General features: G+C 37.7%; 1 protein-coding gene across 7 annotated transcripts in view; it reads right to left on the bottom strand.

Annotated features, from left to right (window-relative positions):
- DOP1A (DOP1 leucine zipper like protein A) overlaps positions 1-24,747 on the bottom strand; it is a 70,162-nt gene extending 45,415 nt beyond the window's left edge. For 5 of the 7 annotated variants that reach the window (XR_011328394.1, XM_069804750.1, XM_069804753.1 and 2 more), the window contains exons 1-8: positions 24,658-24,747; positions 12,348-12,539; positions 10,313-10,494; positions 7,924-8,094; positions 6,127-6,316; positions 5,467-5,565; positions 4,227-4,326; positions 1,494-1,603 (exon numbers count right to left, since the gene is read on the bottom strand). Coding sequence is in view for 6 of the 7 variants with exons in the window: in XM_069804750.1 (XP_069660851.1) it covers positions 1,494-1,603; positions 4,227-4,326; positions 5,467-5,565; positions 6,127-6,316; positions 7,924-8,094; positions 10,313-10,494; positions 12,348-12,485 (990 nt within the window). In the remaining variant the exon portion in view is untranslated. The remainder of the gene's footprint in view (positions 1-1,493; positions 1,604-4,226; positions 4,327-5,466; positions 5,566-6,126; positions 6,317-7,923; positions 8,095-10,312; positions 10,495-12,347; positions 12,540-24,657) is intronic. The other 2 variants (XM_069804751.1, XM_069804754.1) reach the window with 1 other exon arrangement.
- Positions 24,748-26,246: the final 1,499 nt, after the last annotated feature.

Raw genomic sequence — 26,246 nt, 5'->3', positions numbered from 1 at the left:
GCCAGTATCCTGAAAGAAAAGTCTTCTGTACTTGAATATGCCTTTAGAAAGTCAGAATTTTCAGTACATTGTATCAATGAATAAGATGGGGGTGGACTGGATAAAAGAACAAAGAGACTGCTAGGGAAGAAGGCAGAAAGGAGAAATGCTTTTGAAATCTTTCAAAAGACAGCAAATGGTTTTAGAAGGCATATGCAATTTGTGTTATGTAGAGCAAACCACTGATTTTAACATCCGTAAAAAAATTTTAAAGCAAAAAACAAGCGAATAATCTCTGTTATAAAAAACAGCCACTCTCTATTCTACTGTAGCAGTAGTGCCTGCTACCAAAAAAATAAAAAAATAAAAAAAATAAAATGGACTATATCAACTCTTCACTGTTGTTCAGTCTTTTCAGACAGAGAAGCTTTAAGGACTGAGTAAGCTAGAAAGATAGACAGGTTTAAAAGGAAGACCACAATCTATTAACAAATGCCTAAACGTTGCTAAAAGCTCACCACATTTTGTATAAAACATACACGTCAAACTGCATCTCATTCAGGCCTCTCCTCTACACTTGAATAATTTCCAAATCATCTGCCATGAGAGGCAGAAGGGTGACAAGAGAAGGGTGAGAGAATGCCAACGAGGTGCTTGCTGCACTGGAATTCTGGGGTCTCTTCCTCATCAGCAGAACAGCAGATCTCATTCAGGTAAAACTGAAAGTGCTAGCTCTATGCTAGATATCAGCTTTAAGTTGTGAAAAGCTAAATATTCTTATCTCAGCTACTAATATTGTAATGCCCACTCCCATTCCCATATATAGCACCGCAATTCTGACTGAATAACAGAAAAATCCTGACCTTATCAATTTGCCTTAATGATGAAACATGTTCCTGATTTCAAGATCAGACTCACAGCATCTTGAAAGACGTGTATACTTTAATTACTGTGAGAGCACAGTTCTTGAGGTCAGATGATCTCAGCTCACTTAACAAGGCTTTAAGGGTCAAATAGTATGACTACCAATTTGCTCGTCTATTCCTGACTGCCAGAGGACAGCAGAAAAGATGTCCCCCTTGCTTAGAGAGGACGAAGACCCTTCTTACTCAGACCTTCTAAATACTATCTGATCAAATTTTTCCAGTTCCCAAGACACAGAAAAGTTTCCTTATCTACAGAAGTAGAAGAGAATTCTCCAACTCCATTTTATGAAAGAACAGGCTCCAGTGCACTGGGCTCATAATCAATTATCTTCCATGTGTGCTACATTCATAGTGGAAGAGGGACAAATCTAGTATTTGTCCTGATCATACTGTTATCCTAAACAAACACATTATCCCATGTCTTCATTTTTCCACTGAGGAAGTTTTAGAAGAGTAGGACACAACACCATAAAAAGACAGAAGTTACATGGCCACATTGAAGTGGCAAGTCAAAAGATAAAGATACAGTAACTTTGATCAGCATCCATTTATGAAGATACATGCGACAATAAAACATCGTATAGCTACCTGGACTAACATTTCCTTAGAGAAGGTGTTGAAATAGTAAGTGGCATGCTCCTCAGGATTGCTGTGCCTTGTACTTCTGGGTCCTGTAAGGGCACCATTGTTATCAAAACCTTCAAGCAAACAAAAGACAAGGCAAATGAATACTTGTCTCAATAGAATAATTTTGCCAATTTCTTTAAACTAGAAATCAACACACTGGCACTGATAACTTACCAAGATGAAGTCCAAGTAATGTTGGCAAGAGAAAGATGGATTTCATAGAGTTTAATACAGGAAACTAAGTGATACTTCCATGCAAGCAGTTTGCACACAACTTACAAACTTTAGTTTTATGCAACATTATAAACCAAATTACTTCTTGTACAAAAGAAACAAATGTTCACAAACACTGCACGAACCACATAGTCCTAGAGTATCTTCAAAAAAACCTATCCCACAAAAATATTTCAATATTAATATTATTATGAGAACACAAAATTCAGTATTTTAAATATACAGAGATGACCACCAAAACACGCTGATATGACTAAGGCACTTAGAGAGACTATCAGTCACATTACACAAAATCAATATTTTAAATTCAAAATTACATGAAGGGGACAGAACTTTGTTTTGTAAGTTTCTATCTTTTCTTTTACCAAGTAAATATTTTAATCTACAAAAAATAGGCCTAAGGAAAAAAATAAAAATTAAAAAAAAACCAAAACAAAACAGTCAAGAAGTCAGTCAGGATATCACTCTGTTCCACAGAAGACTTTTCCACAGTTTTTGTCCTGAATTGACAAAAATAGAATGAAAGCCTGAGAAGATACATTCCCTTTAGCAGCAACTTAAAACAATAATTGTTAACAATGGTTAAACTAACCTGGATTTAAAGATATGTAACATGATTTTTATGCCTAGGGAATGTTAATAGACCACTCCCAGCTATAAAACAACAGGAAGGAATACCCGACATCAGAATTAAATAACGTCATATAGAACATCAGACTTCAAAGAGTCCTCCAGCATAACTGACTCCCCTGTCCCAATGTTTTATATTAGAAGTAGAATATCACGGTAATATAAAAGCAGCACAGTGTCAAAAGAAAAACAAGCAAAAAAGCTATACTGCCAGAAGGTCTGTCCAAATATATAGTGAATGGAGGCACTAGCTGTTCACTAAACAGGACCAGGAACAGTCACTGTAAAACTATCTTCTGACGTTATATTATCTTTCAGTGGAGACTATGCTCATGAAATAGTTGTAGAAGAAGGTTCCACAACTAAAAAAGCAGCATGATATTTTAAATACATAAAATATCTTTTTCAATGACAGCAAAAAACATATATAATCCACCAAATCTAGATGAAACATTAGTGCAGTTTTTAACCTGGAAATTATTTTCTCCCTAAATTGGAAAATGTAGGTATGGACCATGACCATGCATTTCACTGTCTTTCTTTAAAGATGAGTAATTTGCAAGTCAGTGTCTTGAGAAATGATTAACTAAAGAAGCCAGGATTTTTTCATATTTATCTTCTAAATCCCTGCAACTTCTACAGCAACAAACCCAATCCCCTCATGCAAAACACTGTTGCTGACTTCATCCCTCCCTTTGTAATTTCAATTCTCTCTCAAGTACCTTAACTACTTACTTCCTTGCTCCCCAATCACCCACAAGCTACCTGCCTCTGATGTCTTAACTATCAGCTGGAAAAGATGCAAGAGCTGCTGGGAAGGGTTCTGGGTAGCCTGAGCAGCACATATGTGCTTGCTGGTGAGCTGGGAAGTGAATGGGACTGGGACTGTAAAACAGTCTTCCCCTCAAGTAGAGAAACCACTTTATGTCTCTCCATTCAGTCTCCAGTTTCTGTGACACTCTTAGGAACTCCCATGTCAGAGATCCTGACTTCTCTCAAAGTGGGCTGAAAGCAGTCTTAAAGACTAACAGGCCAGTTTCATGTGACCACAGGCTTCATTTCCTTAAAATAACAAGGCTGAGTAAGAGTAAATGTTTTCTAAAATTTTCTAATTTCTAGTTTTCTAAATATTCCCTAAATAGTCAGTCTTCTAAATAGCTATTATTCTCTGCTACCCTCTTCTGATTACACACTGGTTTCATGTAAAAAATTAAACATGTATTGTATTGATATTCTGCCACTTAGTAGAAATAAGTGTGCATCCTGTCATTGATCAATTTTTACCCCAGAAAGGCGTTGAAATAATATTCTAGTTGTATGGAGAACCTAAGTGATCACTGATTTGCTAATTCAACCATGCAAATAGCTAATGAAGATTAAAGTTTGCATACTCAAGCCTCCATCAGTGTAATATCAACATTCTTCAACATTCTTTTATTTTCATCCCTTGTATTGCTGTTGTGTTCCAACTGCCATTTATACTCTATAATGCCTGTTCTCTGTTTTTTCTATTTTATGTTTTTAGGGAGACAAAAGTTGCCTTTCACTATCTACGCAGGCCTAGTGCACCAGGCTGTACTCCAGAATGTGGCCCATAACTGCTGCTATAGGAAAATGTACCAATAATTTATATGAACAGGAAAGAGTTCCAGCATGACATTCTTCTATCTTTTATGTCCACGGAAAGACAGAGTGCCTTTCTTCCTTATGATACAAATTAAGTACTTCATTTTTCCAAGAATCTTTCTCCACAATATGGCAAAATACTGCTAATGAACATACGATCCTTCCTCCACTTTTAGTGAACAATGAAATGAAATACAAACCTACCTAGGAGCCATGCATAAAGCCTTCGGTTGAGTGACATATCCCTGCGCAGTACTACATGAAGGGCTGCTGACAAAATTCTGATCATGTCTGGACGTGTTGCCTGAAGAAGTCAGAAATACGATTAAATTTAACTATGAAAAGTAATACTTTTTCTATGCTAGTAGCTTAACATGCACTAAAACATAGTTAATTTCATGTTCTGACATTTCTAGATTCAGAATAGTACAAGACAACATAATCTTGCTCTTAGGAAACCAAAATATGATTATTATTTGGAACAGACACTTTGTAATAGTATGCACCCTTTATGAACAGGAAAAATACTTGACTCCATTAACAGCTCATTTCTGTTACAAGACATTTCATTTTGTTTATGCCTTCCAAGGCAAAAGCCTTGGAAGCAAATTCAACTAAAATCCACTGAAAAAAAGAAAAAAAAAAAATCACCGAAGAATTTTAAATACTTTTCAATCTCTTACTACTTTAAATGTTTGCATCAGTCTTAATATTAAAAAAATGCTGTACTTATTATTTCACCATTTTAGCACCTGAACAGAGACACTCCAAATATTCCTACAGTAACTGATAAATGTGAACAAATCATTTCCACAGGCAAGAACACAGTTCTTTTTACAGGAAAGTGCAGGTTTTTCACAGTTTCTAACAAGTGAGGATCAACCTTGTGTATGTTTTCCTCCAGGAGTAAAATAAATCATGGATCATTTAAAAATAAAAAGTAACTAACAATAAATGCAGTCCAAAAAAATTACCTCGAAGTTGTAAGGTCTATCTCCCACTACTGCTAGGGCTAACTACTCACCCAATACCAAGGGTCATTTTCAATTCTCTAGTGTTCTGAATAAGTTATGCTAAGAGGATTAACTTTTGTTGCTTTTGAACACTGAGAATTGGAAACTTGCACAAGACTAGATAATTTGTTTTCTCATCAAATTAGAGCAAATTAAAAGCTTCTGCGTGGACTAAACATCATAATTCATATTGAGTTTGCATGTACAGAAGTTACAAGTTAACTTCAAAGTTAACACATCAAGTTAAAAAGCAGAAGGGCAGAGATCACAACATGAGAATAGCCAAACCTATCAGAGAAACTCTTACATATGACTCTTGTTCAAGCTTGACGAAAATCATTAACAAAGACTGACTAAATACTGCTACTGATTTAAGAAGCGGAGTACATTTAGGAGTTTGCCAATTCATCTCTCTCATGTTAATAACTTACCTGGCTCATGTGGAAAGGAAAACAAAAAAGGATAAGGTCCAACGTGCTTCTCTGTACTAAAACACTGGTATCTTGCACTGATGTGCTTACTGCTTCCACCTGAAGTAATGGCAGACCCCCAAAATAGTTATTTACTGTATTATTTTAAGAGAACACTCACAAAATAAGATTAGTGTTTATAAATAGTGATATGTATGCAAGGAAGTTATTTTAAAGTTTTGAATAATGAAACAAGATAAAACACGAAAATAAAGTTTCACCACTGAGGAAACATATAACCAAGAGATTCCCTGAACTATACAAAATTAAGCCTTTGCTTTTTTATATTACCAATGAATATCTTAAGTTTAAAAGACAAAATAATACTCTGTATTATTTTTCAAAAAATACAACAACAAAATTCAACCACTTTTAACTGAAGTGTGTCATGAATGGAAAGGTTTATACAAAACATAAGCAGTTCTGAAACATTAACTCAGTTTTGCAACACTTTCATCATGCACAAAAACATTAGCTTAACTGGAGCTATAAGAAATAAATGTGCATTTTTATCTCTTCAAAGGCTATGTACAAAGACAGAGAAGACATCTAACCCCCCCAAAGTATATTGTTATATAAATAAGTAACATCAAGGTCTTAATTGTTCCAAGAAAACATTACCATTAATTCAATGTCACTGCCAATTATGTAGAGTTGATCCTCCATTGAAAGCTTCCTGTTCAAATGGGAGAGGACATAGGTGATCCCAGGTAAGCGAACTGCAGGGCTTGTGAGGAGGCTACCCCAGAGAGCACTGTAGAACGCCGACTGATCCACAGCCAAGGCAACCTTCTCCAGCAGCGTGTTCGTTCTGCAGTAGAATCAAGTCAGCTGAATTAGGGCACGTATCACAGCCCTTGCCCCTGCCCCCAATTTTAATAAATATAAAAATAAGTTGTTACAGGAAGGTAAAAACTTTCTTTTGAGAAGCCAAGAGAAGCCCAAATTATACACTGAATCTTATAATGCAGCCTGAACAGAGTCATCCAACTAGCAAGCCTGTGGGCCAGCCTGGCTTGCAAAATGCTTCTGCCTGCCCACAGCTTCTCTTTATGCACTCCTTATGTTCAAAGAGCCAAATAACATCCTCATCTGCTACTTAAAGCCAAGTGTTGCTACAGACAGAGGTTTCAGAGAGACAGCAGGAAAGCACAGCTACTGAAGAAAATGAAGCAATGGCTTCTGCCCTCTCATTCCTTGCACTGAGCACTTCTGGCAATAACAGGGCATAAAAATACCACAATTCTTTGAGCAAAAGCAATCCCTCACCCCATCCTCATTTCTGCCCACGCACGTGGCAGCACCTCTACACCCTATGGCAGGCCCCAGGAGGCAAGCTGAGTAGCCTTTTTTCCCCTGTTGTAGTGATGCCAACTACACTGTGCCTATCTACCTACGCAGACATAGAAAAAGATGTTAAATTGCTCTTCACATAAAAGTTGTGAAAATTCTAGCTTCTGAAGTTGGAAATATCGAGAATATGTAAGTGTGTGAACAATTCCAAGAACTCAAAGCCTTGGAGTGTAACTTCATCCTTTAATATGTTAAGATTTTACTCCAGGACCCCAGCCAAGGTAACTCAAAGAGGGCTTTGGCTTGCTGGATAAGAAGAGCTGTTACCTCCCAGGCTACTCTGCTAGAAATAAGAGTAATAACCTATAAAGATCTGTAAGAGACAGCAATAATCCACCTAAGTGGTTTAATAACAATTTAGATATCATGAGTAAATCTGAATGATTGAAGCTTTGTTTGTTATGTTAAATTCAGTTAAGGTATGTATTTTAGGCCAGGAATAATATGGCAGTACTACCTTAGAGAAGTCCCACGGAAAAGAAGCAAGCAGCATGTTCCTAACATGTTACGTATCTCAATCCATAACAAGAATCATAGAATCGTTTAGGTTGGAAAAAACCCTTAAGATCATCGAGTCCAACCGTTAACCTAACACTACCAAGTCCACCACTAAACCATGTCCCTAAGCACCACATCTACACGTCTTTTAAATACCTCCAGGGATGGTGACTCCAGCACTTCCCTGAGCAGCCTGTTCCAATGCTTGACAGCCCTTTCGGTGAAGAAATTTTTTCTAATATCCAATCTAAACCTCCCCTGGTGCAACTTGAGGCCGTTTCCTCTTGTCCTATCACCTGTTACTTGGGAGAAGAGACTGACATACAACACTAAGTCTACCTAATGTCAATTCTCTTTCGATAACAGGAACAACTAACAGTTAAGTTATTGTAATTAACATTAAGAATCTTCTACCATACTATTCCATTACAATTAATATGACGGGATGAAATTCAGTACCACCCATCTTAAAAAAAAAAATCCACATACAAGTATTTAATGAAAAGTTGCAGCAAAAAAACCCCAAACAAATCAAACATATCACCTTATTAACATATCTATTCTTACCTTTCATAATACTCTGACCCCTCCTCCAACCCAGGCAGAATCCCAGTTAACAGTCCTTGCAGTCCTGGCTTCAATGTTTTCCCCAAAGGGAGGTAATAAATCTCATACAGACTCAATAACGTTGGCTTGACAGACATAGCAGCATTAGCAAGGAGTGGAAATAGTCCAGAACTGTGAAAAATAAAATTTATCTTTTTTTTAGGAAGCTTCTCACGTGAGACAATTTAATTTATATCTCAAGATTGTTACAGACATGTCTGGTGCAGTTATAAGCATCAGGTCTTTATCTTACAATTTTGCACAGGCATAGACCACCACACAATATAACTGCCTTCCAGATTGACAGGTTGGTATGTCAAGATTAACATTATGAGCTTTATTAGTATTGTGATAGCAAGCACTGAAAGCCCCGAGATGACTGTGTCTTTCACCAATAAAACAAATATGATAAACCAGAAGCATCTCTGCAAGACAAAACATTCATTTTGCCCATGTTGAACCACATCACGATGGAACATCACAAAGTATTTAAAAATACATTGTCTTTGCACTTAAGAAAAAACAAAAAGAGATGAGAACATTTGAGGAAATTCATAGAAATACTTTCCTGTAAGAAAAGAAAAATACTTCACCAAGTAACATAAAGATAAATTTTGAGATATTTATACTGTGAAGTAGCAACAAAGTATAAATCTACGTCAGAAATTCAGTCTGAAAACAGATTCTCAAACTAGCAGTGAACCCACTGTTCATGATGTAGCATTTAAAGGATTGAAAACATTGGAAGTATGTTTTGAGTTTACTATGAATGTAAGTTCATGAAAGTTACAAATGTGATCAGCTAAGAAGTTACCTACATACTAAAACCACTTTTGCTATTGCTACTAAATATCATAAATTATTACAATCAGTACCAATAATCAAAGGCATGTGAACACAATTGCAATTTTCAAAATCACTGAGGATTCAGGTCAGAAGACCCCTGACACATGAAGAAAGAAATTGAAAGAACAATAAAAAAAGGTAAGTTCAAGACAAGGGTCTTAAAATATACACATAAAAATCTACTAATTAAAAAAAAAAAAATCTTTGTGGATACAATGTTATCCATGTTACAGGGGGGGAAAACAAAATCTTTCCAAAGTACAAAAATGTAAAAATTATTTTTGCTTTTATCTGTCCAGCAGAACTATTGTTTTGTCCTTGCCAATTGGTTTCTTTTTTCTGCAGAAAACGTCTTTTTGTTCAATAACCACCACACTACCCCACAGTCTTTTTCTGTAAGGCTACTACTCATCCTTCAAGCTTTCATGTTCAGACACTGTCATTCTGCTTTCATGAAAAATACTGGAATCTTTGATAATGCCTCAATGTGAGTATCAGTCTTCCCCCAAGCATCAGTAACAATGGCTTTAGTTACATTACACAAGGTAGCATTTTCCACTGTCTTAGAACTTACTGTTAACAAGATATTGCAGCTACTGAATCACTGCACAAGCAAGAAGAGCAAGCTATGAGTTCACAGAATCTTTAAAAACATGTGGAAACACAGAATTGAGACACTCCCCTCCTCCCCTCACCAAATGTAACTATATATAAACATCCTGACAATGCAAGACAGAATAGCTGATATTAAGGCATGCAATTTATCCCCAAGCATTAATATACACCTTTGCCACCTAAACATAATTCTATTTTATTCCAGGATTTCTCAAACTAGTGAAATTTTAATCTCCAGGGATAGCTAAAGATTAAGAACCACGTGTGAATGTGCGTATACACATATGCACACATGCCGCTATGCATTATATAATAAATAGCTTAATGTCTTGCCCATCCCACCCAACCAAAAAACTATTGGAAGTTTAGGAATCAGTATATTTTCACTACACTTACTTTTCAAGGTTATCCTAGAGACTGACAGCAAGAAAAATTTTGTACTTGCCCCATGTTCTAACAAAATGGACAATCTTTCTGTTCTGTTGATTTGATTGCTTGGAAGAGAAGGTTTCTTGCAATAAACTATACTTAAATTCTTTTCCATACCACTTCAATTACAACAGAAGAATGTAATGTGAATAAATGGAAATAAGCATTAACACTTCAATTACTGTACATACATGCACAAAACTTGGTTTATTTCAATGAAGAAGTAATAAATTCCAGGTTTTCTAACGCTAAAGTTGGTTCCTAACAAAAGCTTAGGTGATCTGTTTATCTTCTGATATACAATATTCAGGAGAAGAGTACTACACAAGCACCAGTAACATGAGGGACAGAAATTGACTGATTCTTGCTATACAACAAAGCAATATTATTAATACAAAAAGCAGGAAACCAAAAGCATCTCAACTATGCATTTGGAATGGAGTTGTTTAAACTACTGTACCTGTAGAGGAAAAGATCTTTGGCCAAACGCTTGGGTCCAATGATTTTGAAAATGATCTCATATGTTTCAAGTGCCTTCCGATGAACCCCTCCCGGCAAAGCTGGATGAAGACATTGCGCTAAGCGTTTGCCTATAGTCAGCTTTTTCGGTACTACCTGGTACTTGGCGTTGTTCTGTAGCACCTGATAAATCAACACATTAAGAGAAACAGCACAAAACAAGTTAAACATCAAATGCACATTTTATAAATGAGTTCCTGAACATGGTTAGTAAGTCACAACACATACCTAGGTTACAACAGAAGAAAAATAATAGTTTTAAGATGTACTGTGGAGCTTTTTCTTTGCAACGTCTTTCACTTGTAAGCTTGCTATAGATGGAACTGCCAAGGCATTTAAAACTTGAAATGGCCTCCTTACTTATTTTACTTATCCTTTTGAGGACAAAAATTACTACCTCCATTTGTTAAAAATCAATTGCCAGCAGCTCAAAGAGGACTATTAAACTGTGGGTGGTGACTCTGGGATAACTTTAAGAAACCATCATAGAGTGAGACAACATACAAAACTTTACCAATGCCTGAAACTGTATAATTACTTCAGGACTGGAACACAGAGTTGCATTTACATCTTAATATTTTTCTTTCCCAACATCATAGCCTTCGCTTTATATTCACATTTAGGAGGAACTGTTACAATCAAAAAAATGAAAGAAATGGGAGTTTATACAAAGAAATTATGCCACTGGCATTGCCAACTGTACTGTCATTCTTGATTTTCCGCAAGGTTTAAAGGGTAGAATGCAAATGCTTCAGACCAGTAATTTTCTGTGCCAAATTTTGCAAAGCTTCATATTGGCAAAATGTGTGTCTGTGTAAAGGGTACTTTATGACCCTGACTGGAGATTCCTAGAAACACATAAGACTGATTAGAACAAGATTTTTAGGGATATCAGGATCTGCATTCATTTGTAAACTGCTATTAAAGATCATGATGATATTGCACATTCAACTTAACTGTTAACATGAGTCAGAATGATAACATTCTCTGGTCAATGAATGATTTGAGCCCCATTTTATAATTCATGCTTCATAAAATATTGCTGATATTTATACTTGCTACTATTTTTCACACTATTTCAATAACATTGAATGACATTAGAAGTAAATGTTAGTAACAAAAAAGACATTGCATTTGTTTCCACTAGAAATGTAAATACCTTTTCCCTTTCCTTACAATTACAAAAGGTTAAACTGTAAGTCTTAGAAAGGCATTTGCTTGCTCCTTGCACACACCCAGCATTTGGCTCAGATTGCTAAAATACTTGCAAGAATATTAGACTGCTAGAACTTTGCACTGCCGTATTTTTACAGCAGTACCCTTTGTCAGTTCCTGAATCTTATTCAAGAGCACTGTCCTGGTTTTGGCTGGGATAAAGTTAATTTTCCTTCTGGTAGCTGGTATAGTGTTATGTTTTGGATTTAGTATGAGAAGAATGTTGATAACACACTGATGTTTTCAGTTGTTGCTAAGTAGTGTTTATACCAAGTCAAGGATTCAGCTTCTCATGCCCAGCCAGCAAGAAGGCTGGAGGGGCACAAGGAGTTGGGAGGGGACACAGCCAGGACAGCTGACCCAAACTGGCCAAAGGGATATTCCATACCATGTGACATCACGCTTGGTATATAAACTGGGGGGAGAGTTGGCCAGGGGAGGCAGATCACTGCTCAGGAACTAACTGGGCATCGGTCAGAGAGTGATGAGCAATTGCACTGCGCATCACTTTTTTGTATATTCCAATTTTATTATTATTGTACTTTTATTATTATCATTATAATTTTCTTCCTTTCAGTCCTATCAAACTCCTTTATCCCATGTCCTTTATCTCAACCCACAAGTTTTACTTTTTCCCCAGTTCTCTCCCCCATCCCACTGCGGGGCAGGGGGGAGCAAGCGAGTGGCTGTGTAAGTGAGTGGCTGCATGGTGCTTAGTTGCTAGCTGGGGTTAAAGCACGACAAGCACCTGCCAGGCATACCTTGTTTAGCTTTCCAAGTGCCGATATTAAATCTGCCCATTCACTGGAATATTCAAAGTTCTTCAGTGCTTTGTCAACAGCTGCTACATAGTTTCTATACTTGGAATCAGTCAGTAGCTCCAGCTCTTCCGTGTTCATCCTCCCACGGTGTCCCCACTAGAGACTAGCTTGCAATTCATGTACAGACATTACCTGTTCAAAATAAAAAATAAAAAACCCTGGAACCATTGTTTCCAGAGTTATATTATTAAAACAATTTTGTATAAAGAGCACTACATTTTCCTCAAAGGCATTACAAGTATCAATCTGAAATCAGTTTACAGCAAATCCTAAACAAAAGCTAACATATTGCACACAAGTATTTAACACGTGTCCAAAAGAGTGTATCTGTAATCGAGTTCTATTAAAAAAAAAACCAAAAAACAACAACAAAAAAATGACAAAACAACCCTTCCAAAACCAAACAAAACCCCCTAGAAAATTAATGCCCTGCCCCTCCCCAAAAGTACTGTTTATTCTAAACAATGCAACAGAGGGATTTTTTTGTTTTCTTTTTTTCCTCCTCTGGGTCCATCACCAGAAAAACCCACCTTTCCACAAATCAGCCCTTCTGAAAACAGAAGACACCAATCTTTCTAAATCACTTCCAGGCAGAAGACAAGAATGAAGGACACATACAATAGTCACACACTATTCAGGAGTATTTTCATGCATCAACACTTCCTTTTACAAGACTTGGTATGTTAATTTAGCGATGCAACTCTCCATTGTTTTTGTATTATCATCATCCACGCACAACAAAAGTATATGTTTACTAGTGTTCTGAAATCAGAGGCTTTTGCAATTTGCTCTACATATATTTTCATCACATGGTAGTCTACACCAAGTAATTAAGATAGTCTAGTTCCAGAAACACTACCTTATACTTTTATAGGTCAGACACTATTTATTTCATGAAATTCCATCACTACTAAAAAGAAATATGTTTTTAAAGCTACTTTAACCCCAAGCAATTACAACTCATAATTGGAAATCCTACTGTACCGTGTCTGTGAAAAAGGCAGCTTTTGTGCCCCTTTTAATTGGGGTCTTTTGGGAGTTCTGATACTCAGCTTCAGAAGAGACTTCACACCCAGCAGATGCTGGTCTCTTCTGTCTTGATTAAAGGAAAACAGGAAGAAAATTGGGTGCAGAAGTGCAGGCTGAAGCATGGTAGACCAAAAAACCCAAACAAACCATGGAACAGCTATAAACAAGCTGTATTCATCAGACTGTCTACCAGGTATGATAAATAGAGTCACACTGAAAACAGCAGCTTCAGTGAGCCCTTTCAAAACAATTGGAGAACATGCCTTGTTGTTGGCCCCTATTCCCAGTGAGCAGCAATATGACAAAATAGCAGGACTGTTTGAAATGAAAAATGCCTATGAAATAATAGAGCAGAAGATTTAGCAGAAATAAGAAGTGACCTTCTGATTTGTGGTGGTTGTACAGTTGATGGAGATAATAAAACCACTTATCTTAAAATTCTGCTCAGCAAAAAGTTTAACCGTTTTTAGACCAATCACAGAAGACTTTCAATTCAACTTGTATTACTTCATGTAATAAACATTTCAGTTGTGCAAGATGTACCAAAAACATGAACACTGCCTTTTATCATATATGATCAATTTAAAACGTTTTATATGGACACATAAAAAACTATTTGATTTGTACTATATCCATCCCTCCCTTCAAATAGCGTTCTCCCCAAAATGGCTATGAAGCTGCTATTTAATAACTTTATCAACAGTTCTCATAAGGAGTCACCATTGACTGAACAACATAAAACCCTAGGACTGATTACCCAGTATTTTCAGCTATCTAAAGGCCAACTCCTTGCCGTGTTCTTGAAACAAACCCCAAACCTACAAACTATTAGTACTGTTTTACCTTTTCAGCACTCAAAAAGGTAAACTGAAGAAAACTGTACTCCGACATCTCCAAATTAAGACAGCAGCAAATCAGGCTCTAAATTTCACGATCACAATCTGGTCAAGTTTATCACAAAGTACTCTGGCAGATTTTTGCTCCCTCCTTTTTGTTCCTTTAATTAGCAGGTGGTTCTGAAGATAAATTGATAAGAATCCAGCTTTAATCCTTCCAAACTTCATTTTTGTTAGTGCTAGAAGAACATTAAAAAAGTGTTGCTTTAGTCAGAGCAATAGAAATTTAAGTACACCACCACTCTGGGTTGCAGAGACGGACCTTCGAGAACTCTCTCACCCCTAACCTTTCATGCATAGGCACGTGTACGGTGCCAGACAAGTCTCTCTTCTGCTGTCATCACATTTACCTTTTCTTCTATAGAACAACCAAAATTCTGCATTAATCATTTCTTTATCCTTATTACTATCTTTCACCTCATATTGCTCATCTCCTGGTTTCTCAGCATTGTAAGGAAAGTTGCAAGAAAGGAGAAAAACAAGAAAAGAATGGACAAAAAGAAGAAAAAGAGCTGGGATAGCAGGAGTGAATAAAAAGGCCAAGAATTACAAACCTTTTGCACTCTTGATTCTGATGGCAAGCTAGTAATGACAGATTGTCTCCAAGGCAAAACAGAAATACAAACCATTACTTAAAACCCACATTCTGGGTGCCAAATTGATAGATTTCACAATATCCCACTGGCATAAAGCACTTGGATCTCACTTTTTATTTAAAAAAAATATTTCATGCGGTTTCATTCTATAATAACCATCTTTCTTTGGATTAAGTCCAGAAAAAGATCAGGTTTGCTTTGAAAAAGCTGTAGAATGTCAACAGATTTCTCAGAGACAGTTGCACAACCACCAATGTCTGATCTCCAAAAGTAAAATGAAGCATTCACACTAAAAAAGAAGAAAGGACCAACATACAAAAGCAGCACAATTCTCATTTTTCCAGGCACAAAGGATAGAGAAAGAACTTGACACAGCGAATAATGCTTTCTGAGTGAACAAAGCATTAGCATCCTTTTTTAATCTAACTAAAGCATAAATGCAACCACCTATGGCTGAGCGGAAAACAGGGCTCTCTTCCTCAAGTGCTTGAAAAACCTGAAAGCTGAGTGTGGACTGATTCAGGATTATCAAAGGTTAAACAAAACCAGCAGGAACACAGGATTAAACAGGTAGGGTTTTTTTGGACTTACTAACTGATCAGAATATTCCCTTCCTTATAAAAAACAAAAAACATTAACAACTTTGACTGAATAACCTATACTTTTAGACAAGTCTATCGCACACCAGCTGATACTAATGAACTTACTCTAATAATGTAATTGATATTTATATTTATCCATATGTTATCAGTGAATTTAATCATTATGCAGTTTTGCACAAAGAAGCAAAAACATATTCTGTTTTCTTATTACTCTGTGGTTATGGTCTCATTTTTCTTTCTTAAAAAAAAGGTTTTGTATAGTTTGAGGTTACAAGGAGAGAAAGAATTTCTTGCATATTTTTTCCCACAATGAAGAGTCTCTATTTTAAACAATATATCTTCCAAACCGTATCAGTAGCCATAATAAGCCAGGGATGCAGAGAAGATAATATGTAAATATTATGTATTATTTTTTATAAACCTGGCACTATTTTTATTCTAAGATAACTGAAACTACAGGAATGCCCATTTTTATTAGCTCTCATACATAAAAATATACTTGTCCTACAAGGTTTACTTTTTATTTAGCCTGAAGATATTCTAAAATATAGTTTTTAATCTTTTCTTGTTTCTATCATGTATTCTTACTGATACTTTTCTGTTCTCTTCATCTGTCATAAAACTGCAGATTTAACAACATTTAATTTTATGGCACTGATATTTCAATACAATGTTAAAGCTTAGTAATGTCTCCTTATAAGTATCACACCCTTATTCTTTCATGGTTTACTACTTTGAAAAATGAAATAAATAATAAAATTTGATAGATCAAAATCATGGGAAAACAGCAGTTTCTGCCACACGACCAAACAGCCTAAAGGATAAACCATTTATCTTGCCATTCCGCAATCACCATTTAACATGATGGCCAACTTTCCTTGGAATGTTATTTATTTATCTTTTTAAACAAAGTTATGAAGAGCACCATCCTTTGCTTCTGTTGTTTTTTTCCCCTTTTGGCATACTTAATGAGATGAGACAAGCTTCTCAGATTAAAGGTTCAGCCACTCTCATGAGCCTGGACATAGGTAATCATTGACCTCTTACATGACCATGCCTCTTTTTAATGGAGGACAAAAAGCAAATGGGGGTGCCTGAGCAGAAGGCTTATTATTAGTGAGGAAGAAACTACTTAAGAAGCACTATACACTTTCAAGTTATTTCATAAAACCATATTTAAATCATAAGTGAATGCAGAAGTAGATCTTGACACTTACTACCTTCCACTTCACCTTCTCATGGGGATTAAAAAACAGACACCGCACAATTCTGGATATACATGGATGCCTGTAGAGTCTTCGAGTATGACAAGGAAAGCAGTTACCTGGGGCTGTGGTTCTCCTTTTGCTGGGGGTTGTGTATAGTGTGTTCACAGAGCAGCCTTCAATTCCCTTCATCAATGAGGTGGTACTAGTTTTCCTACGAGTCACATTAAGATGATACTGCTGCAGCTGTGTTTTCCACAGCAAATGCTCATCTTTCACAACTCATGTGCCTAAGAGCCTTCAGTCTCACATCAATACAAACTATTAACCTGCTTAACAGGCTCTACATGGTTTTCACTGAAGCTAAAGAAACTCAATTGAGAAGAACAACAGCTTCATCAACACTTATTCAATAAAAGCAGCTTTCCTCTAGATTGTCTCAGTATAATCACAAAGTTAAAAGATTTCCCAACAATTCATAAGCTCTCTCCAGTATCTATCCTACTCCGAAGCTCCTCCTTGGGTTTGATTTGCTACTGTTCCACTCACATTTTTCAAGCCTCACAGAATTGCTCCATTTGTCTGCTTCACACCAATCTGCAATACTGAAGCGGTCGCTTTCTGGTACAGGTCAAGGGGCCGATAGCTGTGGAGCACAAATCTGCGTACATCATGTCACTTCCAAGATTTCTCAAGATTTGTCCCAAGTATTGTAAGAACCTGAGCTCACAAACTTGCTCCCTTTGAATTCCTCAGAGTTTCAGCTTTGCAAGATTTCAAGGCTTTTCTAAAATTGTTTCCTGTTTCAAGCGTGGCTTTGGGACATACAGTAGAAGAACTAATAGATAATTAAAAAGCAGATGAGAAAAATTTCACAGTACTGAGCTATTGCTTTTTAAGCTGTGTACAGTGCCCACATACCAAGCTGGTAACTGCAGAAACACATTTTTATTTGAATAGACTTAATACAAACACAGATTCGAATACATGGAAAACAGAAGCCTTGTCATTTGGTAATTTATTATGCTTTGCTTCCCCTCAGAAACATCTAAAAGCATGAATAGCAAAATAAATACTACAAATCCCAGGCTAGTCTCTTAAGATAAAAAATAAAATGTTGGAAATACATATATTCTTCTATCACCAAAGATAAAGATTTTCCAATTACAGCTAATTACTCTATTTCTGAATCTTTCTACAGAGTCCTCTTATTTCAGAGTTTTTCAAAAAGGCATCTCTAATGTCTTCTGAAGAATAAGAACCACTTGAGCTTGTTATTTTGGCCAACTGCTATTCAGTACAGTAATGAAAGAGGAAAAAAAAAATTACCCAAATAAACAAAACAAAAACACACCCAGACTGTATAACTAACTATAATTAGCCATGAACTCATTAGTATCCTGCAACAGTATAGAGCACTTAATATTATTTAATATTGTGATTAATAACTTCCCAGTATACTTTTCTACACAGCCAAAATTCACAAGCAGAAACAGCTTATTATGTTTTTCCACAGAAAAAAATGACAGGTTTAGGTGTTCAAATTTCTTTCCATGATAAAATTAAATTAAATCAGCATAACAATATGTACATTACCCATACTAGCAACTTCTAAATCATCACAAAATGTTTGCCTGAGAGTGATTCTCATTCGAACAAGAACTAAATGAGAGAAAACCTATGGCTTGTACTACAGAGGTTAGATTAAGCACCCAACTGGATGCTCTCCCCATGGCTTCAGAATCTACAAAATATGTTTATTATTTATTATGTTTATTACTACACACAAAAAAAGTCAGTAAAAAGAAATTAAGTACACTTTTCTTCTTTTGCATATACAGGATGTCACAGAAGAAAGATGACTGGAATAAAACTGTAAGTCTACCACTGAGCATAGTCTGATGGAAATACATAACATATGTAAAATGTTCTTTCTGCTATTGCTGTTTCACGGTATTCCAAAGTCTGACTTACACCAGGCATGAGTTCATGAAGAGGAACAAGTAAAAGCTTTAAAATTCTTAAGAAACATACAACAATCCTTCTCAGTAATTAACTTCTCTATTTACTGTTTAAGAAAAAATATTTATAATTATGAACAATTTCTAAGAGAATGTATTTGCTTTAGAAGATAATTTTTCAGAAGTAAAAAAGTATCAAATCTGTCTACGTGTTTACTGGAGAGGAGAAGAAAGTGACCAAAGACTTCTCACTCTTGTTGGTAAATACACATCTCTTCCAATCACCTCTTGTAAACAGTTTATGGTGACATTTTAATCCCTCTACTCACTTCTATTTTATTACAGCTTTTCAACATATAATAGGTGAACTAAAAAACATTTGATATACTAGACTAAACTTTTGATTTTGATTCGAGACCCACCAACAGAAGAACACTACTGATTCCTTTTCTTCCAGCCCTTGTGTACTGTGCCTGCATACTACTCAGGACTGTCTTACTGTTTGTGGCAAAGTACAAGAGAAAAAGCAGCTCTGTTCACTACAGGGATCTCCAAGCACTACCGTAATAAAACAATAAAAGGTTTCTTCTGTTAAAATAATATTTGACTTAATGTCAAATAATTATTTTAATAGTTAAAAATTAATTCAAAACATCTGAATAAAGCAAACTACATATTAGCAAATGAAAGCATTATAGTGGCATACAACAGATGCTCAAGTGACAATGTGATACTCAGTATAACAGACACCATCTTTTCTAGAGTTAAGTCCTCTTGCACTACATGAATTCTGGAATCTTTCTTACACTAAAGTTTCTACTTTTAAAATATAGTCTTCGTGAAATCAAATCAAACATTTGGATTTCACAGATCTGAACTTATGTCACTCAGTAAATGAAAGATGACGATTTGCATCTTTGTTATAACTCACATCAACCATTAACTGAAAATATTTTCTTCTTCCTAAAATAATAGTTTCTCATGTTTTCTCCTTTCTAGCAACAAATGATTCCTGAGTTATATACCTACTATATTATAACTTAATCAGCATGCATTTTACATTTAAAAAAAAATAAAAAAAAAAACAACAAAACTCCAGATATCCATGCTTCTTATTTTAAATTATGCAAAATATCTAACATGTCTTACTAAAAAACAGATGGCAATTCAAGTCAGAATAACACAACAGAGAAAAAGGGGAAAATGCTTCCTTGAATTTGTGGTTATCCTTCAATGCTCACTTACAAGTACTTTTCTTGTGCCCTTCTTCCCTTTGTTGACCACTGTATTTGAACAACCAATATTTCAACCTAGATCTAGAACTAGTCACTATTTCCTTCTTATTCAATTACACATTTTAGGGAAAGAAAAACAAAAAGACCACCTAGCATTTAACCTGCACTCTTCTGACATGTTTTCAGAGGGTTTACTCCTTAAACTTCATTTCATCTCAGCTCACAGAGTTACCATCTTTATACCCAATTTAAATTAGACCAGCAATGCATCCAAAGAAATTTAAGCAATCTGGTTAAAGGCCTTTTTTAAAAAAAAAAATCTTCATTTCAGTCTCCAGGCTGACATCCCAACAATCCCAGATGAAGAATGTAACATTTAAGGTTTGGGGTTTTTTTTTTGTAATATATAAAATGTAACCTCCTGGAGTCAACCAGCCACTTTGACAATGCCAAGCTAAACAGAAACAAAAAATTCTTACTCAGAAATTAAGTATAACATTGTATATAGCGCATCACCTACTGTTCCCTGGACCAAAACAGACTGTTGCCACGCTGAAAAAGGTTGGCTTGTGCCCTCAGTTAGTAGGGCCTTTTTCAGCTATCCACAGTCAAACCTGCAACATCATGCAGTTAGTGGTTTCCCCACCTTCATAAAAAGATCCTGAGATGGCATATTAGAAATAAGGCTATTTGGACCACTCCAAACAGAATACCGAAGGTATTTATCTGACATAGCTAAATCCATGGTAAACACACAAGTATTGGTGGGTTGGAAAAAACATTAGCAAAGAGAAAACGAGCATGTTCTGGTGTGAGAGCAACTGCACCCTCCCTGTGGCTCCCATACTACCTGTCAGCACCGTGAGCTTTGTGCTTTTCCTCTCCCACAGTGGAACTGCCCAGCTCTCACACGCACTGACTAGGCTTTGGGGCTATTGCCATCTCTGTTGAGCAATGACTGATAAGTAAGTACATGATTTCAAATAGTTACCCTCTCTCCAGGTGTCTGAGCACAGCAACAAGACAAGCTTCCTAACATAAACTGCAATTTATTTTCACTTTTACATGTTTCAGCCTCATACCTTCAAATGGTCACTATACCCTCTCTGAAAAGAACTCCTTTCTAACTAGCTAGCTCTCCTCTTCCCATCTTTTCCAAGCATTTACGGATGGAAGGCTTATCTTTAGGTATTCTTTTTCTTTCTTGCTTATTTTTTACTCTCAGCAAACTAGTAAAACCAATTAATATAGTAATACAGTTAAAATAAAGAAATAAACAAATAAACAACAACAAAAAACCATAGCAAATGTAACAATGAAAAACAACTCAAACAAGTATGACTACATTTAAACCTAGATTTGTACTACACTTTGTTTTAAAGAAGAGTTTGCCAACTTCCAGATACTTTTCAGCTTGGCAGACAAACAAAGGACTTGCATGAGTTTCACTGTCTTACGTTACACTTGCAGCACTCTCCTCTACTGAGGGAGAAGCCTTGCTTCCAGGGTAACACTGTGCCTTCACATTGTGACATCTTTTTAAATATTCTGATAGACAGTTTAACACAGAATCTACCAATTTCACAAAAAAAATAAAATTAAAAAACGGTGGCCTAATAATTTATTCATTCTTTGCCCACAATAACTTTAAAATTGAACATTTAGACAAACCTTTTATTTGTCCATACCCATCATTCTAATAATATGTAGCTTCAGGCAAATTTAACATTCTGTCTCCAACAACCCTGATACTTCTTTTCACAAAAACACGTCAGAAGTTCTCATATCCTTATAATTGCTTTACTCGGGTAACATTTTAATACAATGCATTTGGGCAAGACTTTGTCCAGCTTCCTTTTTTATTATACCCTGAGGTCCTAAGATATTACTAATTTGTTAATTTCAAATTTTGACTCATTTCTATCATTTTATTCTGATTTTAATTCTGAAATAGTGTCATATGCCATACATATACCTACACATTATCTAGGTTGTGGTTATATTTTGCAATGCATCTGATTTCGCATATTCTGCAGATGGATTTCAAGGAATTTGTAAAGTAGAATCCTTTCCTGACTGTTCTGAAAATGGTGGCTGGACCAAAATTTTTTTGCTCTCCTTATCCGCAGAAGCCAGCCAGAAAAGACATTAATATAAGGTTAAATTCCCTTTGCTTTTTGCAAATGATACTAGAAACCAAATTAGGCAAAGCACTGTTCCTTGGCTTTACATAATGTTTTTATTTTTATACTGAAGTATAAGTTTCTGATAAAACTAGTGATGCGTTGACTAGTGAAATCATTTACTGAGTGTCTTTGGTGCTTTCTCCTCATTTCTTGTTTCAGTTATTGGGGAAAAATGGTTGATCCTGCAGTGTCTCTTCTCCCCAGGCTCTCAGAGGGAAACACATCGCGTACTGTTTCTATTTATCATTCAACTTCTTTTCAGCTACAAGTCAGGGCAACATGATTATTAATCTGGAAGACAATTTATGTGCATACAATTTTACTTTCATTTGTATGTGCATACAAATTACTTTCATTTTTCTATTTCATGCTTTAGCAGGTATCATTTAGTTTAGCCTCTTTTCTATCTCCTATTTTTCTCAACAATTTCCAGAACAGGTTTTTTTACAACATACTTCATACCTCTTCTTGGTTCTTTTCTGCACACTTCACATTTAATATAACACAGCTCCACCAAAGTAAAAAAGAAAAAAAATAGTAGTATGCATTTTCAGTCAGCCCAGGCTAAGCAGTCATTCCCAGCTAAGCAAGAAGACACTAAAGGTGACTAGAATTACTGCTGTCCATGAGAACTATGCTAGCAATGAACACATGGAAGCGTCCTCCCCTTATTCAAATGGAGAACAATGGCAAAAGAACACAGGCTGAGCCCATTTACACCAGACAGACTGCATTCTTACCTGTGTAGCTTGCTGTGCGTGTGATGAGTATTTCTAGTGGTCAGTGTACCATGCCAGTATTTTTACACAAGAAAAGTGCTACCAGTATAAACATGGCCTAACTTGTGAGCACAACCATACACTTGAATGCGCAGCCACTCCACTAATGGAAGACATAGGATAACTTGTCTTTGCAAGATGCTGTTTAAACATCTACCGTCAGAGCTGCTACCACCAAGCTGGGAAAGTAAGACTTTCAGTAAGTTAGAAATGCAGTTACTCCTTCCCCATCTCTCATTTACAGGCTGCTTAGTTTCCAAAAGCGCCTACTCTCATTTCAATTTAAAAAAAAACAGGAATGATATTGTTGACATTCCACCTGTTTCCAAACTGACATTCGTCCACATGACATTCATCCACGTTATATTAAAAATGACTGTACATTTTGGATAATCACAATATTTAGACATCACACTAGTATTAGACCTGCAAAAGGTCTACTGCATATCAGCCTGTTTTTGAAAAGTTACCAATATTACAAACAAAAAAATAAGCAAATCTGACAGTCAGGCCAGCATAAACATTTAACACAGACAGGCAAAGGCTTGGCAACAAAATGAAAGACTATGATCTTCAACCTTGTATTTTGCCCCCTTATTTCCTGCAAGCACCTAGCCCATTACTATTTAGATAGAGTCTTCCCACCACTTCACGCTCCTATAGCTGGAATTCCGGTATCACATTATGGAGTTAACCTGAGAACCATAACACATTCTCTGTTAGTGCATACAGAAAGAAGATCCAGGAGTGCAAGGCTTCTTGCTAATCAGCAATGAAAATACAAGGGTTGAGTCACCCAGAACAAGCTCATCAAAACCTGCACCCCATATCCAGCATATTTTAGGATACTTAAAGAGACAAATTATTTAGGTGGGCTTTTCTGGCTGTTATTATTACAGGTATGCAAATGTTATTTCTAAAAAACATTTAGCCCCAGAACCTGTCACATATTTATGCTTTTCAAGTGGGCATCACAAGATTTAAGGCCATCCCTGCATCAACAGATGAAATTTAACCCTGCACTGCACAAACTATGGACAGCCGTATGCCCCACGTCTCCTTCCTTCCAAAGATCACACGCAACAACACAAGCAGCCGAGCCGCCCAGCCAGGAATCTGCCCCAAAAGAGGCCCGCAGCCCTTACACGCTCAAGGTCAAAGCAGGACGGCTCTGGCAGCCCATCGCCGAGCTTGTTTCCAGAGGGGAGGAGGTCCCCTGAGGAAGCCCCTCCACCAAGGGCGAAACCAGGCCCGGCCAGCAGCGCCCGTGCCGGTGCCGGGGCGGGGGGAGGAAGGCTCTGCAGCCTCGGAACCCACCCGGGCCCGCTTTCCGCTACGGGAGACGGCACCGGGGAGCCGGAGGGGCAGACCACGGAGCGGCGGTCGGGCGAGCGACAGGTGCCACGGGTTAATTAACGCGGAGCAATTCGGAGGCTAACCGCTCTCCACAGGCTCCTCGGCACCTGCTCCCCGACCGCAGGCCAAGCTCAGGCCCGGCCCGGCCCGGCCCTCGCCCTCCCCAACGGTGCCCGCGGCCCGGCCCGGTGAGGGGAGAAGAGGAGAAGGAGGAGGAGGAGGAGGAGGAGGAGAGGGCCGGCTCGGCTCCAGGGGCGGACCCCGGTCGTCTGCGGCGCCCTCCCCAACACAGGCGCGGCGACGGGGAGGGAGGAGGGGAGCGGCCGCCGGTGGGGCCCGCAGCCTACCCGCGCCGGGAAGAGGAGGAGGAGGAAGGAGAGGAGGGGAGGGGGCGAGCGGCGTTACCTGAGCGACCCGAGCCGGAAGAGCCCGACGGCCACCAGCAGCCCCGCGCCGCCCTGACAGCTCCCGGCATGCACCGCGGCGCGCCTCCCCTCCGCCCCGCCCCGCGCCCGCGCCCCCTGGCGGGCGGCGGCCGGAGGAGGGCGCGCGCGGGCGCGGAGCCCTGCAGCCGCTCTCGTTTGGGATGGGGAAAAGCGGGGAGTTCACGGGGGGAGGGGGGTGTCTAGCGGTGGTCGGTTTGTCGGCGCTGGCCTGCGCAGGTGCGTAGCGGTGCGTTGCTGTACGCACCTGCGCTGGCGCGGGAGCCGGCAGCCCCGGCGTTCGTTGCGCGGAGGATGAGGTGGGTTTGCGCCCGGGCTGCGAGTTTCGGTGAGGGGGTTGCTTGGGCCTCGTCGATGCCGTCGTCGTCGTGCCACGTGTGGGGAAAACATGCAAGAGGGCGCTTGGGCACTGGCGGAAATAAAAATAACAGGGTTATAGATGTGGATATACGTTTATTTTGCCTAATCTTTATGTCGTTCGCCAAATATAGTGCAGGTAAAAATGGAAGGCAGGGGGCACTTCAGAAAATATTAGTGATTATACTACTAGTAGTTGTATTTAGAATTTTCTAAAATTTGTTGTGAGTAGCACGCTTGAGTCCTTACTACTCAGGAAAGTGTGGGGGTGCCCACATGGACGATACTGGAAGGAATTTTTTACTCAAGAGCGATTTTCAAGCGACCCGTTCCACAGTATGAAGGGTACGGTTCTCAGACTGCAATCTGTTAGTTTAAAAGCCATCATTATGGTTCTCAGATTTAAGCAGGCTTCATGATAGCAAGTGGTTATTATGGTTATAAATTACTTAAGTAACTGCAAAAAGAAAAAAAAAAGGTGCATTCAGCTTAGGCAATAAATCTTTTAGACTTTGTCTGAAGACAAGTAAATATTTCTAAAATATTGTCAGGGGAAAATCTCATAATATTGATAAATCTTCTACTTGCTGACTTACGTTATCAGCCAACATTTTATGAAGTCTAATTTTATTCTCCAGACTTGGGATAATAATAAAGAGGAAATGCTATTCCTTTTCTCATTGAACTACTCCGGGATTCAGTAGATGAGAAACAGTTACTTTTTGGAAAGTTGACAATTCCCACTGGTTTTCTGAGGCACTGAGTATGATTCTACAGGTCGTGCATTTCCAATTAAAATGGTGCATTTAGATTTATTTTTCTTTGGAGATACTTAAAAATGCATTTGAGATTTCATTCTTATGAAATGGGTTGTGGGAAGTGGGTTGTGCTTCTGGAGCTATTTAAGAGTGGTGATCTTCACAAAGGGGATACAACTTTCAATAACTGACAACATGCCTTCACGTGCTCCCGCACTGTAAAGTGGTTAGATTTCTAAGCTTCCCTTTTGCTGAATTTAGTAGTGGCAGTTACAACTCGGAGCTCTCAAACAGTTCTCTGAAATTGCCTCATCAACTTTATGTGCAGTGGCAATCAAAAAACCCCCACAAAACATAGTACGTTATCGGGAGGCATATTGAGAACAAGATAGAGGTAATAGTTTAGCCGCTATATAAAAGGCTGGCGCAGCCTCAG

Source organism: Haliaeetus albicilla, chromosome 17, assembly GCF_947461875.1.
Source record: "Haliaeetus albicilla chromosome 17, bHalAlb1.1, whole genome shotgun sequence".
NCBI lineage: Eukaryota > Metazoa > Chordata > Aves > Accipitriformes > Accipitridae > Haliaeetus > Haliaeetus albicilla.
This window is presented reverse-complemented; position numbering and strand designations above follow the sequence as displayed.